The sequence below is a fragment of the Trachinotus anak genome, unplaced genomic scaffold (genome assembly GCF_046630095.1).
Source record: "Trachinotus anak isolate AG129_WGS33_773 ecotype Australia unplaced genomic scaffold, CSIRO_AGI_Tana_v1 ptg000019l, whole genome shotgun sequence".
NCBI lineage: Eukaryota > Metazoa > Chordata > Actinopteri > Carangiformes > Carangidae > Trachinotus > Trachinotus anak.
Window position 1 is genome coordinate 24,113,915 of NW_027273870.1, and position 16,896 is coordinate 24,130,810.

At 44.2% G+C, this 16,896-nt stretch overlaps 1 protein-coding gene across 1 annotated transcript in view; it reads left to right on the top strand.

Annotated features, from left to right (window-relative positions):
* The window catches only part of myo15ab (myosin XVAb), a 54,141-nt gene that overhangs the window by 5,006 nt on the left and 32,239 nt on the right, over positions 1-16,896 (top strand). The window contains exons 2-19 of the mRNA XM_071504931.1: positions 177-245; positions 3,002-3,139; positions 3,261-5,894; positions 6,646-8,880; positions 8,994-9,113; positions 9,265-9,582; positions 9,823-10,020; positions 10,232-10,473; positions 11,379-11,772; positions 12,066-12,148; positions 12,601-12,664; positions 12,768-12,877; positions 13,606-13,680; positions 13,920-14,010; positions 14,114-14,119; positions 14,214-14,317; positions 15,229-15,292; positions 15,669-15,782. Of these exons, the coding sequence (XP_071361032.1) occupies positions 3,318-5,894; positions 6,646-8,880; positions 8,994-9,113; positions 9,265-9,582; positions 9,823-10,020; positions 10,232-10,473; positions 11,379-11,772; positions 12,066-12,148; positions 12,601-12,664; positions 12,768-12,877; positions 13,606-13,680; positions 13,920-14,010; positions 14,114-14,119; positions 14,214-14,317; positions 15,229-15,292; positions 15,669-15,782 (6,795 nt within the window). The 5' untranslated portion in view covers positions 177-245; positions 3,002-3,139; positions 3,261-3,317. The remainder of the gene's footprint in view (positions 1-176; positions 246-3,001; positions 3,140-3,260; positions 5,895-6,645; positions 8,881-8,993; positions 9,114-9,264; positions 9,583-9,822; positions 10,021-10,231; positions 10,474-11,378; positions 11,773-12,065; positions 12,149-12,600; positions 12,665-12,767; positions 12,878-13,605; positions 13,681-13,919; positions 14,011-14,113; positions 14,120-14,213; positions 14,318-15,228; positions 15,293-15,668; positions 15,783-16,896) is intronic.

The window sequence follows — 16,896 nt, forward strand, 5'->3', positions numbered from 1 at the left end:
TCCCGGTGGCACACTTTTCCTCCCTACTGGCCGACCCCTGCTGCTCCGAGCCCCGCCAGAGGAGCGGTCGAGGTGGGGAGCTGTGTGTAGTTAAGATTAAACAAATGTAAACCGGATTTGTGTCAGTTTGGTGAGTTTTTCATTTTGTCCTTTCTCTTGTCTTTTATTGTATCCAGAGGAGGATGGGGAGACTTGACTATGGTGCTCCAGTGACGTGAACGACAGAAGAGGTTGGGTGTGAAAAGGTAGGTACGGTTTTGGGGATGCATCCACCCTTCCTTCCTTCCTTCCCTTGTGCCCTCACACAAGCTCTACTAGAGACTACCCGTTTGCTAGCAGGCTGATTAGTCTACTTCTCTTCTGCAACTTAAATGTTCCTCTTGGTATTTGATTGGCTAATGATGCATCTTTTTGCCACAAGACTGTATTAAATCATGAAAGCAGTGGTTAGCCTAGGTAATTGCTATGTGTTGCGCAAACCTTATACTTGCTGCAGGCCTGTACACTTACCTGATGAACCAACTCCAAACTCTTAGAAGCGCTGCAGGTGTAATAATGCTCCACTAGATAGCAGCAGATTACTGAATGTGTGTGTGTGTGTGTGAGTGTGAGAAGTGACAAAGAAGGTCTGCTGCTCTTCCTCAGGACCTGAATGCTTTTGATGAGCCTCATCAAGTCCATCTCTGTCATAAGTCTGCTTTTCTCTCCCGGGCATGTATCCCAGTTTCTCTATGTTGTCTCTGCTCTACAAATTCTATCAAAAGATGGAGGACCACCTGCCAGCAGCGACTGGCTGCAACTCAGAGCTTTTCACGTTTGATAGGGTCTTTTCATTCTGCTTCAAAGGAAGTTGTACGGTTTGAGACAAACCGTGGGAAATCCGGGAAAAAATACTCTTTCATCATGCTCTCCGTCTTTTTAATGCGTACATGCACCCTCTCAAAGACGTAACTCTGCACGAGCACACCGTGCACATATGCACACACATGCACTACATGTTCTCTTTGCTGTTTGGTAATGATCAGATAGACTTACACACCAAGACCAAAAGATCAGGATCTGGCAACCCAACACCTATACCCTGAAACAGGACAGATCTGGCAATCCGACCCCTTCCCTCAGGAAGAGGAATAATTTGGTTGATGGCACTAATAATCACAGCGCTGTTACTGATCCTTCCCTGGCTGTGTGTGTATGTGTGTGTGTGTGTTCTTGAGTCATTCCTCTGTTATTGATACCTAGAAGGAAGACGTCATATATTGAACAAGTGGGTGTTCCTCCTGCCTCTGCTTCTTGTCCTGCTGTTACGTATGTGGAAGTGGGTTGGTGGCTGCCTGCATTGCTCACATCGATGCTGATTTGATATAATATTTCTTAGAAAGATGCATCACTCATCTTCACACACACACACACACAGAGCTGACAGTATATGTTACTCTGGAAAAAAGAGAAGGAGCAGATTTAAGGTCAGATAGCATAAAGATGTGGGTACATGACTTCTCTCATGCACAACTATACATACAATACATAAACGATATAGAGATTTGAAGTTGTTAATCATTGGGTGTTTTTTGGATTTGATTGCGTCTTACTGCCAATCAGGCTTATCTCCGGCATCCTGTCTCTCTTTCTCACGTCTCTCTCTCCCTCTCTCTCTCTCTCTCTCTCTCTGGACCTTTTGTATTATTTATGCCCCGCCCCCTCAGCTGCCCAGGGCTCTCAAGTTTCACCTGTAGAGCCAGATGACAAATTAAGGCTCCTTCTACGACCCGCCACAAGGAACTCCTCAAATGCACATATACACATACACATATATACACACATGAAAACGCACACACACAAACCAGCAGCCCATCTGCCCCTTCTCTCTTACACCCTCACACACACACACACACACACACACACAAACATTCTTGCACACACACTAGCTGTCACACACTCTGAGGAGGGCAGTGTGAAAAGAGTGCTGTGTTGAGTGAGGGAATGTGTTGTTGTGAGCAACAGAAGACGGAGTAGGTCAGAAGAGGAAGCTGAGTGTGACCTACAGACTGTTCTGGACCTTTTTTTTTTTTTTTTTGCTTTTTTGGTACCTGCTAAAGAAGAGACCTCCAGCAAGGACGCAACATATTTGAAGACCACAGAGATCCTGGCGACCATACTTGCTCCTCTGTACTGTTTGTCACTGAATGTGGAGGTGACTATGATGGAAAACTGTCTTGATGAATGAGCATGTTAGCACTGCCACAAGAATCTCTCCTTAACTACAATTCTACAGGAGAAAGATTGGACCATAGAGGGGGTAGAGCTTGAACTAGATTTTTGTTTGTGTGTATTCAGTTTTACAGAAAGCAGATGCCGCAGGGATCATACTGTGTGCAAATTAGTAAAACCAACACAGTTAAAATCTCTTTTGTAATACAGCAGTTTGCAGTGAAGTTAGACTTGATAATATAGTTGATGTAACTCATATACCAGCTGTTTATAGTTCTGACAGTTTGAACTCTTTGACCTCACACTTCACAGTGCCTTTTGGCATCTCTAGGTAGACATTGACAATGTCTGGATAGGGGTTGTTTATCTCGATACAGGAGTCAGAACTCTCTCAGACTGAAGAGGTCTGGGTAGTGTACACAAATAGAAAGCTCCAGAGTAGGGTTTGGAAAGGTTTTTGAGATCTGTGGACAGGGTTTAAACATTTTTCTCAACAGGCCTAAGAGATCTCTGGGTAGGGTTTGGAGATCTCTTGGTAGCAAAATGATTGGGGGTTTGAGACTATTTCAGTTGGAGTGAGTGAGAGTATGGGCTATAACTGAGACAATTTGTGGTGGTAAGACATCAACACTGTCTTGGTAACTTTATTTAACTACTGGATTTCATTGTGTGTATGATGAGTGTATTCATTGTGTGTATCTATATACTGTACATGTGTCTATGTGTGTTAGGGTTAGGTAAAAGGGTTAGGTAAAAGACTGCTATTATTTAGCTATGTATGTCTGGACAGGAGCCTTCATGGGGACCAGATTTGGACAGTGTACAACTGCTTTGGCCAGGTGGACCTGTCCTTACACAGATACCGAACCTGCATATAGTACCGGCAAAAAGTCAACCAGACATATCTAAACCAAGGAATCTTTTAAAGGTCAGACTCCTGTTTATATTTTCTTAACATGTCACATCATATTTTCTTTGGGTTAAACTTAAAAAATACCCTGCCTTGCACACAGAGTACATGTAACATTTGTATGTTTGTGTTTTTGAAGGTTTACAGCATTGCATCCTCAAGAAAGGGCATGGTGTGCTCTTAGCCACTTGTCAAAATGCCCGGCAAGAAAGACGCCAAGAAGGACGCAAAGAAGGGTGGAAAACCTGAACCAGAGAAAAAGAAAGAGGAGGAAAAGAAAGGCAAGGATGACAAAAAGGGAGGAAAAGATGACAAGAAAGCCAGCAAGGATGATAAGAAAGGTGGAAAGGATGATAAGAAAGGGGGGAAGGATGATAAGAAAGGGGGAAAAGATGATAAGAAAGGGGGGAAGAAGGGAAAAGAGGAGCCATCTAAAGGGAAAGATGATGGAAAGAAGGGAAAAGACAAAGGAAAAGGTAAGAAAGTGGAGTCCGAGGAGGAAGAGGAGGAGCTCCTCAGTGATGAGGAAGAGGATGAAGAGTTAAGTGAAGACCTGGATGAGGAGGAGGAAGAGGAGGAGGATGACAGGAGAAGGAGGGGGCGAGGAGATAAAGGGGCTAAGGGAAAGAAAGGGGGGAGGTCTAGACGTGAAGAAGACTCAGAGGAGGAAGAGGAGGAGGAGGATGAAGAGGAAGAGTATGATGAGGATGAGGAGGATTACGGCAAATCCAAAAAGAAATCTAAAGATGACCGCCACCATAAAGGAGGGAAATCTGATGCTGATGCAAAGAAGAAGAAAGGCAAAAAGAAGGAGGAAGCTCCACCGGTTCCGATAAAGGAAATCCCAAAGAGAGGTCTGAAGAACATGTCCAGGATGTTCATGAAGTTTTCTGGTTTCAAGCGACGCAGGAACAGCAGAAAGAAGCTGAAAAGTACATCGCGTTTGTTCCTGAGGTTGGGGAAGAGAAAGAACCGCCTCGCTAAGAAGAAACGCCGGAAGTCAATTCTGAAGAACACCTCTCGATTCATGATGAGGTTTAAGATCAGCAAAAAGAAGAAAAAGGAGAAAGAGGCCAAAGAGAAAGAGGCAGCAAATGGTGGGAAGAAGCCAACCTATATGCTGCTTCGTCTGGGTGGAGGGAGACAATCAATTGAGAAGAAGGGGGGCTTCTTCAAAGGTTTATTTGGAAAAAAAGATGGTGATGGGCCTGCTGACGACTTCAAGAACAGAAGTATGTTGCTGGGTAAGGTTGCAGCGGCAACTAACTGGCTGACCAAACGCTTCCTTACAAGTAAAATGCGAGGGAATTCAGGACACCATGGCTGGGGGGGGCGTAGAGCACACAGCCGACAAGCCAGCTCCAGAGGTTATCTCCGTGGTTACCATAACGATGGTTATGAGCATGATGAGGAGGCTTACGGATACGACCAGCGACGTTCAATCCGCCAGAAAGGTTATGGAAACTATGACAATGGTTATGGTGGTTACGGAGATGCAGCATATGGAAGCCAGAGTCAGTTCGATTACTATGACAATGGAACAGGGGGAGCAGACTATCAAGACTTGGGTTACTATGAGGAAGAAGGACTCTATGATCCAAATGCAGAATATTATGAAGGAGGTTTTTACGATGAGGGCATGGGGGACTACTACGACCCGTATTCCTCTGGCCAAGGCTACTATACCAACCCTGAAGCTGATTACTATGGTCACCAGCAACAACAGGCAGTAGCAATGTATGGTGACGACAGTTTGGACTATTATGCACAAATGGGTGAGGACCAAATGTATGAGGGAGCAGTAGATGGATTCCTTGACCCTCAGGCTCAGGGATATTATGATGACCAAGGAGTTTACTACGATGATGGACAAGGGGGGTACTATGACAATGGACAGGCAGGTTATTATGAGAACTCTTATGCAGCAACCATGGGAATGCAAGGGGGATTTCCACCAGACTATCAACTTAGCTATAGTGATGCTGGTATGCCCTACCAAGACTACAGCTCCCAGCAGGCCATTGGATTCCCACCAGGAGCTCATCAGGGCTTTGGCTTTGGAGGGCAGGGGATGGATCAGGTACAGGGCCTGTATGGGGACCAGTATACAGATCAGTTGCATCAATATGGGGATGACACAGGTGGACTTCAGGGAGGGGACATGACATTCAGAGTTCCTAGACCTCAAGTGCGCCTATTTGGGAAAGAGCGTCTGGATGTGTCCCTCCCCCCTCCACCTACTTTGCCACCTGATCCAGAATTTGAAGACATGTCAGAAATTCAGTATGAAGACCAGATACCTCTCATGCCAGGTCAAGCTGGTAACATGATGTCTTTACAGCCGCAAATGGCAATGTCACCACAACAACAAATGATGATGTCTCCTCAAGAACAAATGATGATGGCCGCACAGATAATGTCACCACAGCAACAGATGATAATGCAACAAGAACAGAGTATGTCCCCCCAAATGATGCCATCACAGATTATGTCACCACAGCAACAGATGATAATGCAACAAGAACAGAGTATGTCCCCCCAAATGATGCCATCACAGATTATGTCACCACAGCAACAGATGATAATGCAACAAGAACAGAGTATGTCCCCCCAAATGATGCCATCACAGATTATGTCACCACAGCATCAAATTGCGTTACCACAGCAACAGATGATGTCACAGCAAATGATGTCACCACAAGAGCAGATGATGTCACAGCAAATGATGTTGCCACAGCAACAGATGATGTCCCCACAAATGATTTCACCACAGGTAAATCTCTCTCTGTTTTGTCATAGATTCTGTATAACCATGCTCTTTAGTGCTAGGGGCCTGTTTCCTATTCTAATGTTGAGTGAAAATACAAAAATAAATTCCCATTGTGTTCTCAGAGCACACTCCCACTGCTTTTTAAGTAATCCAAACCTAGAGGGAGACCCAACATCTCTAACAACAGAGAAAAAAAATGTTCCACCACATTGTTAGCTTTCAAGTGGTGAAATCTAAAAATATCAGAATCAGAATCAGAATCAGTTTTATTGCCAAGTATGCTTTCACATACAAGGAATTTTTTCTGGTGATTGGTGCAATTGATCAGCAACAGTGGGGCTCTCTAGCCTTGTTGATGAGGCTATAGTGTAACATAATGAGTGATAGTAGTACTTGAGTGAATAAAAAACATTTCTGTGACATAATTAAGTAGGATTATTTGTGGCTACTTAACAGTTAATCAGTGGATATTCTTGCACATTAGAAGTGTTGATTAGAAGTGTTGGTTAAAGTCTTGCCACCAGCAGGTAATATCAAACTTGCTATTTTCCCCAACCACTTATCTATAACAACTGATACGTTATTACATTGAAACATTAAACGAAAGGGTTAGAGTAACACAGTAGTTTTCCCTTATTATATACTGGGTTTTGTAGTAACACATCTTTACTAATCTTAGCAGTGCTACCCCATTTTCTCCAGATGTATTTCTTCCTTAACTTCTATCATTTTTGTTGTGTTTTTCCATCAGCAGATGATCACAGATCCAATGATGATGCCACAGCAGCAGGCTTTTGGCCCACCATCAATCCCTACTCCAACTGCCATGATTATTAAGCAAGCAGGTATGTCCCCCCTTCCTGCGCGCCGTCTACAACCCTCTCCAACTCCGTCCCGACGCTCTATCATCATGCCCTCCCCACAGATGCAGCGCCATCCTTCTGCCATGGCATCCCCAGTACCTTCTCCTATGCTTCCACAGAGAAGAAGCCCCTCCCCACAACCATCCATGAGGAGTGGGTTTGTAAGTGCCCAAAGACCCCCCTCTGTTATGTCGAGACAGATCTCACCTCCTTCCTCCCCCATGGCATCGCCCCTCACCTATCGTAGAATGCAACCTCAGAGATCACCGTCTCCTCTAGCCCGAAGACCCTCACCCCCTCACTCTCCCCGTGCATCTATGATGCGGCGAAGTCCTCCATCCTCACCAAGAGCGTCACTGAGGCAACATTCTCCACCTTCCTCACCCCGTGCTTCCATGAGGAGGCAAAGTCCTCCACCATCACCAACTCCTGCTCGCAGCCCGTTTGGAGGGAGACGGTTGCATGGACTACCCTCACCTGCCCTCTCTCCTGGTCATGCATCTCCCCCTCTCTCATCACAGCTCAGTAGAAGACGATCTCCCTCCCCCTCTCCATCTCATCGCAGTTTATCCCCTGCAGGACCCCGTCCTGCCCCATCATCTCCAACCCTCTCTCGACGCTCTACTCGGCTGCTCAGGGACCCCACCCCCTTGGCCAGGCCCAGGATGGGGGGAAATGTTCCTTTAGGTACTGTCAGACCCTCTCCTATGGGTCTCAGAGGGCGTCCAGTGCCCCCACCCACCCAGAATGTGCGTCCTTTCCGTGCCTCCTCTATAAGAAGCAATAGGTCTTCTGTTCTCACAGTGGACTCATCCCTCCCATCCCCTTTCCATTCCCCTCACATGGTCCACCGTGCTCCCATGGGGAGAAGAGAATCTGGCCGACTTCCTACTCGCCCCATAGCTCGAGGACGTCCCCTCATGGCTCAACAATCTATGAGAAGGATTCCTCTTGCTTCTCCACAGCCCTCTCTGAAACACATGCCACATCCTGCATCCCCACGCCTCTCTCCTCGACTCTCTCGTCAGTCTTCCCCCCTTCTGCCCGCTCGAGCTGCCCATCCACCTACTTATGCACCAGAAATGTATGTGTCCAGCTCCTATCCTGATCCCAACACTGAGCAGCTTGTTGCACCCTCTTCTCCCATGTTATCTGGTGCTTTGCAGAACCAGGCTATCCGTCAGGCCTCTTTCTCTTCACCCCTTGGCCCAGAGGCAGCCCAGGTGGTAGGCATGAGTGAGATGGCTACTGAATATGTAGAACCTTATGTTCCCTCATCTCCTACACTTTCTGGTGCAATGCAAAACCAGGCCATTCGGGATGCGTCCTACTTCCCTCCACTGCAGAGGCCAATGTCACCTTATGAGCAGCCTATGGCCCCTTCATCTCCCATGCTGTCTGGGGCTCTGCATAATCAAGCTATACGAGATGCATCCTATGTTTCTCCTTTACAAAGACCACTGTCACCTTATGAGCAGCCTATGCCCCCTTCTTCCCCAGTGCTTTCTGGAGCTCTGCAAAATCAGGCATTGAGGGACGCATCCTATGCCTCTCCTCTTCAGAGGCCTCAGTCCCCATATACTCCTTCTGTACCTTCATCCCCAATGCTCTCTGGAGCAATGAGACATGGTCAGGCACTAAGAGGTGTGGCTTCTTATCAGACTCCACAGCTCCGTTCACCATATGGACCGACTGTTGTTACCCCATACGATTATATCTCAGAGCCTGGCCCAGCACCACTGCTTCATGACGCCCTGCAGAACCGATCGGATTTGCACAATGTCTCATCTTTAAGATCGCCAATGATGCAACGCCGAAACCCATATGCACCAGCTGGACCTCAGCTCCACAGCGCATTACAACAGAACCCCAACCTCCGCCGAGCATCTTATCAGACACCTGTGCAATTCAGACAGTCTCCATATGTCCCCCCTTCACCCTCTTCACCAATGTTAGGAAATGCACTGCAAAACCCACAGTTGATGCAGGCATCATACCGACTGCCAGACGGAACCTTGGTGTCACCATATGCAGATCCTCGCTCCTCCCCTTTGCTTGGTCATGCCTTGCGGAATCAACAAGTCCGTGGAGCCTCATACACCTTACCTGATGGGTCAATTATCAGGGTAGGTATAAAGGAACATCTCAAAATAACTATGCAGCCTGAGATTTATGGTTGTCTATATACAGTACAACAGTAACAAACAACAATAACCTATATCACTCCCCACCCACACAGGACCCGCGAGTGCCCCAGAAGCCCATGTCTCCTAGCCTTTCTAGAGCTCTTCAGAACCAGGATCTCAAGACTGCTTCATATACTCTCCCTGATGGCACCATTATAGACCCTAGACAGCAAGTAACCCATGACTCTTGATCCTTAACTCTAATTGAATTCACCTTTTATTGTATTGTCCTATCTTTCCTCTGCCTATCATATTTTCTCGGTTAAAGTATGCAAGTTAAAGCTGGTGATAGTTTTTGTGTCTGTACTGTCTCTGCTTATACAGCAATCCATTTCCCCAAGCCTGGCTAAGGCCCTGAACAACCCAGCTCTGCGTGAGGCCTCCTATTCTCTCCCCGATGGTACAATTGTGATTGACCCCAAGAAACCAAAGTCCCCAAACCTCTCAGCAGCACTTCAGAACCCTTACCTGAAAAGTGCTTCGTACACCCTGCCAGATGGCACTATTATCATTGATCCGCGGAAACCTGTCTCTCCAAACCTGCAAAGTGCCCTTCAAAACTCTTCCCTGCTGAATTCCTCCCTCACGTTACCGGAAGGGATTCAAGATCCCAATACACCCATATCACCAAACCTGGCTAAGGTTAGCTATGGATACAGACTCTTTGTTTTTTAACTAGTTACTTTTTGTGTGTGTTGATCGATTACTCTTCTCTTCCTCCTGATCCATATAGTAATACTTGTGTAGAAGGGCTCAGGTATAGGGATATAAAATAGTTTCTACAAAATAATGTAGCTCTTTGTAGTTTGCTAATAATGATTACTAATCAAATATACTAAACTGCTGCTTTAATTTAAATTGCACTGCTGCTGTAATATTTAGGCTCTCAACAACCCAGCCTTGAAAGGAGCTTCATACACCCTCCCAGATGGAACCATTATAGTGGACCCAAGGAAACCAAAGAACCCCACCCTGACAGCCGCCCTGCAGAACCCCTATCTAAAGGATGTGTCATACACCCTACCTGATGGAACCATCATCATTGACCCACGGAAACCAGTTCCCCCTGACCTGTCTAAAGTGTGTGCTTGTTAAATTAATCTTATTTAAATATTTTGGTGCACTACCTGTGTGTTTTATTATCTGTCTTCTTTTTTTTCTCACCAAATACATGTTTGTTAGAAAATCAAACATAACGTTTTAGCAGTTACAAACTTTTGAATCATACAGTTTGATAACAATAATTTGCCTTATTTAGTTAATTTTGATTTTAACCTTAAATAACTTGCAGGCTCTTTTGAATGAGAACCTTCGTAACGCATCGTACCAGCTCCCTGATGGTTCTCTGGTTATCCCTGGCCAGAAGCCCTCCACTCCCAACCTCACAGCTGCTCTGAGGCAAAACCAGGCACTTCGTTCTGCAGGTCTCTTTCACCTCTCAGACAGCTCGATACTGTCAGGTGCACCCAAACCCACTTCTCCCAACCTCGCCTCTGCTCTGCAGAAAGAGGAACTCCGTGGTGTCAGTTACAGGTAGGGAACTACACTATTAATGGAAACTAGGACAGAGAATGACTTCATAGGCTTGTTCAGGTGGACAGGTGCTCAGAATTACCTATTAAGACCTCAAGCTGCAAGAAAGGGATTAACTTTTTACTAATGAAGAATGAAATATTAGCCCCTTTTTGACAAAAATTTCAAGGAACCATGGGAACTAAAAGTGAGAACTAAAGGTGGGAACTAAATGTCTCCTCTGCGCATTCATGTTTGCATTTCACCACAGGTAAATAAGATTAGATAATAATTTTCATCCATTAGGAGACAATAAAACAGAATTGTCTTGTTGTTATTTAATGTTACATGACTCTGATGTTTGAATTAGATGTAATGAATGAATGAATGAATGAAACGGAGACGTAAAGAGAAGATAATAGAGATGGAAAACTCCAGTGTAACTTCCATGAAACTAAGCTCAAAGAAAGTTTTATTTTCCTTGTACACTCATCTGTTCTCTCATCACCACTCTCATTCACTCCCTACCTAGTTAATTAGCTGGGAAGGTACAACAACAAAGGCTGTCTTTGTTTTTAATGTTAATAAACATCAATAAATGCCCAGCAATCTCCAGAGTATTTACTTGTTTTATAAATTAAGCAGTACACAAGTATGTCTTTAAACATTCAGCAACAATCAGCCTTGAAAACTCCACCTAAAGTCCTTGAACCAAGTATGTAGCCTGGAACGGGGACTTCTTTTACACCTTGAACTATCAGACAGGAACTAAATTTAGTCCCATATTCTTCCAGTTGAAAGGCAGGTTTAGTTCCTGACATCATCAAAAGGCTCTTGATCACCCGGGAAAGTTACTGTGGTGGAAAATTGCCATTTATATGAAAATAAATTTCAAAGTCATATTTTTGTCAACTTTTCTCCCACAGACTGCCGGATGGCTCTCTTCTCACGCGTCGGTTCCACAACCCCAGCCTGTCTAATGCCGTCCAAAACCAGCAGCTTCGCTATGCCTCATACAGGGTGCCAATGGGGCTACAGGGTGAGGACAATCGCTATGCAGTGGTTCCTCCCTATGGACCACACTCAGGCCACTGGGCCAGGAATGCACGAGAAGGAGGGGAGGGAGGGGAGGATGTGTGGGCAGCTGAGAGGGTTTTACCACATGGAACAGTCCAGAATCTGTCAAAGTGGTCCATGTACAGAGAAGACGGGATGTTCGAAGGATATTCACCCACACCTCGATTTGTGGACAGACAGCCTCAGGACCCAGACTGGACTCCTGACAGAGATAGGGCACCTGGTCAAAGCTGGTATGACAAGGTAGATACATTTCTGAATTTATGTGTTCAGGTTTTTTATGTTTTGTTGTGACAGCTAAATTGGGATAGGAATTAATGTAATATAGACATTAATGAAGCAACAACTACAAAGCCAACAACACAGAGGCTGGATTGCCCACAAAAACAATTCACAAACAAGAATATTCAAATGTCGGCATATTTCACATCAGCTCTGCATCAAGTGATGACAACGTCCCTCGAGCTTTGAGAATGTTGCATGACAGTGTTGGACTAATTACATATCATTATGTGTGTGTGTGTGTGTGTGTGCAGATCTTCTCTGTCCTGAGCATGCCCACAACAGGCCACAGGGTGAAGCGCTGGGCGGAGGGAATGGAGGACATGACACAGCTGCCGTAAGCACAATCCAGTATTAACAAACAGCCTCACAGCCCGTTCACTAATGTCACTCTCTCACAGGGCCTTCTGTTGCTCCAGCAGGTCATTTCAGTACAATTCATTCAGTTTTTGCGAGCAAATTTTACAGTGTGTGTGTGCGTCCCAGTGCGACTCCAGGCTTTGAAAAACCTTGAATGATCATCACTCCACATCCTAAGGAAACCCCTGGATTTGTGTTACTTGAACAACAGTTTGAAAGAGATGATATCTAGACGTGCTCCCGAGTAAAAACTTTCTCTGATGTCTGATTTTGACATCGTCATCATAATTTTACCGGCTTTCACAGAGAAAGATCTTGAATGTCACTGAAGGGTAATTAATTTTGGATGTCAAAGTGAGCGTGGGAATCCTGCTCCAGTGAGACAATATGTGCTCTGTGTGTTTAATTTTCCTCTTTGTTTGATTTCAGTGAGCTGAATGAGACCACAGTTCTGATGAACCTGAAGAAGCGCTATGACCAGGAACTCGTCTATGTATGCCTCATTTCTAACACGCAAATCAAATAACTAATATCAGTAAATGTCATGGACACTGTCAGCTACACCCATTCATCCACTCTTGTTTTCTACCACACAGACCTACATAGGCAGCATCCTCGTGTCTGTGAATCCCTACAAGTTGCTCAACATTTACGGCACAGACACAGTGCTTCAGTATGAAGGCCGTGGCCTGAGTGACAACCCTCCGTAAGACCCAGGAGTGTGTGTGTGTGTGTGTGGGGGGGGGGGGGGGGGGGGGTTGTGTTTGTATCTGTCAGACCAATCAGCCGCTGAACTTTACCTCCACAGAGGAGGTTATGTTTTCAGTCTGGTGTGTTTGTCTTTCTTGTGACCGGTAAGCAGGACTCATTTAGAGAAAATGCTTTTTATAAAAAATGATTTCAACTTTGCAAGATAAACCATTTTTCTTTTCTTTTCACTTTTTATAGAATGGCTGCACTCACTTGAATAGTTTGTTATATTGAACTGACAATGGTCTATCATTGCATGTATTTTAAAGAAGAAGGAAGTTTTTGTCTCATCAAGATAACACATGTAGAGGAGTTTACGGCCCTGGTAGAATTATGAGCTCTCGAAGGGCTTTCAAACTCTGAAGCGAGTAGATTAAACTTAACTCTCTAACCTTTAACTGAAACCTTTGCGACTGCTATCCCTGCGTGTGATTATACTGTTGTACTACATCTGTCTACATGTGTCGTAAGCTGTGCTCTGAGATGCAGTATGGTGGTAAATGGAGGTGTAAATGCCAGCACTCTCAGGTGTTAGTAAGAGGCTCCTATTACATTGCTGTTGGTTGGTTGCCAAGGGAGAGTTTGGTTATGGATTTCACTACCACTTCACATCTACACGCTCACACATAAACAATGAGCAAGCAAATGCATTTGTTCATTAAAAATGTTGTGTTGTGTTTGCAGTCATCTTTTTGCCATTGCTAATCTCTCATATACCACCATGATGGATGCCAAAAAGGACCAGTGTATTGTGATCAGGTACGAAGTGCAGTTTTGCTCTTCATTTCTTTTACTCTGGCTGAGTAAGGCCTTGAATCAGCTGCTTATTTTAACAAGTAGCACATGGACAAAACTCTATTACAGGAATCTGTCTTTTAAGCAATGAAATACTGTTTAAAACAACACCCATTTTCTGACCTTTTTTTTTTAGTATTGTGTCCACACTGCACCCTTAATGAATAATAAAGACTCAGGTCAACTGTTTATTGTTATTACAGCGGAGAAAGTGGATCAGGAAAGACTGAAGCTACGAAACTGATCCTGCGTTACCTGACAGCCATACATCACAAACGCAACGTCACACAACAGGTAGATACATTTTATATTTTGTACCTGTAGCTACATATATGCAAATATACATGTGGTCATTTAAGCTAACTTCCTTCTCCTCTCTCTTCTTCTCTACCATCAGATAGAGGTAAAGTGTCCCTGCTCTTGTTTTGCTCTCGTGACAAACAGCATCCCTGTTGAAGGTAACAACGGTAACATTTCTGTCTATGGTGATTGGTCAGATCCTCGAGGCCACGCCCCTGCTGGAGTCTTTTGGGAATGCCAAAACAGTGCGCAATGACAACTCCTCACGCTTTGGCAAATACACGCAGATCTACATGGAGGAGTAAGTAACTACAACTTAAAAAGAACTCAGCAAACATCAACGACAGTTTCTAGTTGTCAAGATGTTGTCAGGGCTTCTGAGTCCAGAAAAGTGGAAAATCCAGTTGAACTGGATCATCAGAATCAGATATACTGTGACATTTTGTAACAGTTGTAGTTTTAAGCTTTAAAATCAAGCGTGGTCACATCAATTAGTAGGAAGAAAGTCTCACTGAACTTCATGCCTGAAGAAGACTGCTGGGACTAAACATTGTTATTATTAATTTTTTTTTTTTTTCTCAAGAAACATTATTTTATAATACGACAATGCATGACCAATGAAGAGTTTCCTCCTGTGGGCAACAATAAAAACTTTTTCAAAGTCATTATAACTTGTTTTTTAAAAAAGTCAGCATATGGATGGATGTTGAACATAGAGCTGGGACAAGGTTTTTTTATCCAGAGGACGTGATGGGATTTTCATCTTTTTTTCATGCCAGGATATGACACTACAATTGATCATTGTTTTGGAAATGTGTTATCAATTCGCTGTATGTCATGGCTTAGATTTAAACACCATTTGCTTTGAATCTGATCACCATGAGAGCAGATGTTCTGTAGTATCTCTGAGATAAACAGTAAACAGAAGCACTTGTAAAGCTAACAAGCAGCCTGTTTGTTAGATTAACTCTAATAGACTTCTGATCGCCCTTGTGGAAGTCTGCAGACACACAAAGACAGACACGCACAAACACAAACACACACACACAGCGGGTTTAGTGGAGAATATGCTATCATCCCAGTGACACAGCTGATCTTCTGTTCGAACTGTGACAAAGAAGATCTGAGCACATTACACATGTATGACCTGTTACTTAACTGGGACTTACTCTGTGTGTGTGTGTGTGTGTGTGTGTGTGTGTCATTTACCAGGGGTGTAATCAGCGGTGCCATAACGTCTCAGTACCTGTTGGAGAAGTCCCGCATTGTCTTTCAGGTGAAAAACACAAGAACACACACACACACACAGCAGGTCAGGTGGAGTCCTCTTACACCTGAGTCACTGTGAGAAAGAGGAGATTGTAGGAGCAGACGGCATTAGGGGTATCAGACATGTTGCTCTTTATCTAACTGTGCCTCTACACAGCTCAATATATTATCAGTCATTCATCCATTCATCTGTTTATTTATCCATTACTCTGTCTTCGTACAGCACTGTTTCCATTTCAGTAAATCTAGCAACCCAAATCTAAGTCATAGAGCTTTTCTAATTCTGTATGTGAATCTGTGTGCATATGGTAGCTGATTTGTGTGTGTGTGTGTGTGTGTGTGTGTGTGTGTGTATTTGTGTATGTGTGTGTGTTTATCCACAGGCCAAATCAGAGAGGAACTACCACATCTTCTACGAGATGCTGGCTGGTCTTCCTCCTCATGAGAAGCACTCGCTGTATCTGCAGGAAGCTGAGACTTACTACTATCTGAATCAGGTGCACACTCAAATATGAATTACATTCATAGCTCATACACTCAACGCATGTTGTATACGTCTTAGTTGAACCAGAGAGGGATTTTCATGTGAGTCATTTTTGAGGCCATAGAGCTAAAGCGTAAAATAATCAATGAACTGAGAAAACATGGAAAACAATACATGTAGTTTTGCGTAGCAGCAATGTCGTCTGGCACTCAGACTTTCCGTCAATCTGATCCAGACTCCAATATTTCAACAAGTACTGGATGCATTACCATGAAATGTTTGTTTGACAGTCGTGGTCCCCAGGGGATACATCATACTCGTTTTGGTGATCTCCTTCTTCTTCTTCTATTTTAGAATTTGACATTTTTGTTTTTTACTTTAATGTCTCTGCAGCTACTGGATGGATTTACAAGTGACAGTTGATGCAGACATTCATGTCCCCCTCAGGATGAATTGTAATAACTTTGATAATTCCTGAACTTTTCATTCAGTCTCACTTTAGTTTCTGACCAAATACCTGCAACACTAAACCCTCATCTCTGAATGTGAATGTTGAAAGGTGAGTTGGGGTTTTGGCAATGGACGGGGCAATGAATGAGACTGTCTTGGTTAGCCGGAGAATTAACTGAGCAGGCAGGAGGGGGATGAGGCTGAGGGTTTGGCTGGTAGAAAATAGGCCGGTGCAACTGTGGGTCTGGAAGGATGGAGACTGGCATGGTGGAGCTGGCTTGTTTGGAGCATGGCACTCAGACTGATGAGATGGGCAGTGATCCTGGACACAAGGGAACAATTGTTAGAGCAGGGAAGCAAAAGTTAGAGTGTATTCCACGCAGCTTAAACATGAGCAACCAAACTGATTGAAACAACCATCTGGCAAAGAGTGGATGAGGAATAAGGGAATTTAGACTTCTGTATGAGAGAGAGAGAGACACACACATGCACAGGAGAGGACAGAAAACATGGGGAACACCAGTTCATACATTGAATATATTGAATTTCCATATATGAATGTATATGTGCATATAAAATAAAAACACATATGTAATAATTGGCCCATACAAATATCTATGTTTATGTATGTTTATATTATAGACATATGTCATATACATCCATACCAAAGCCTGTCA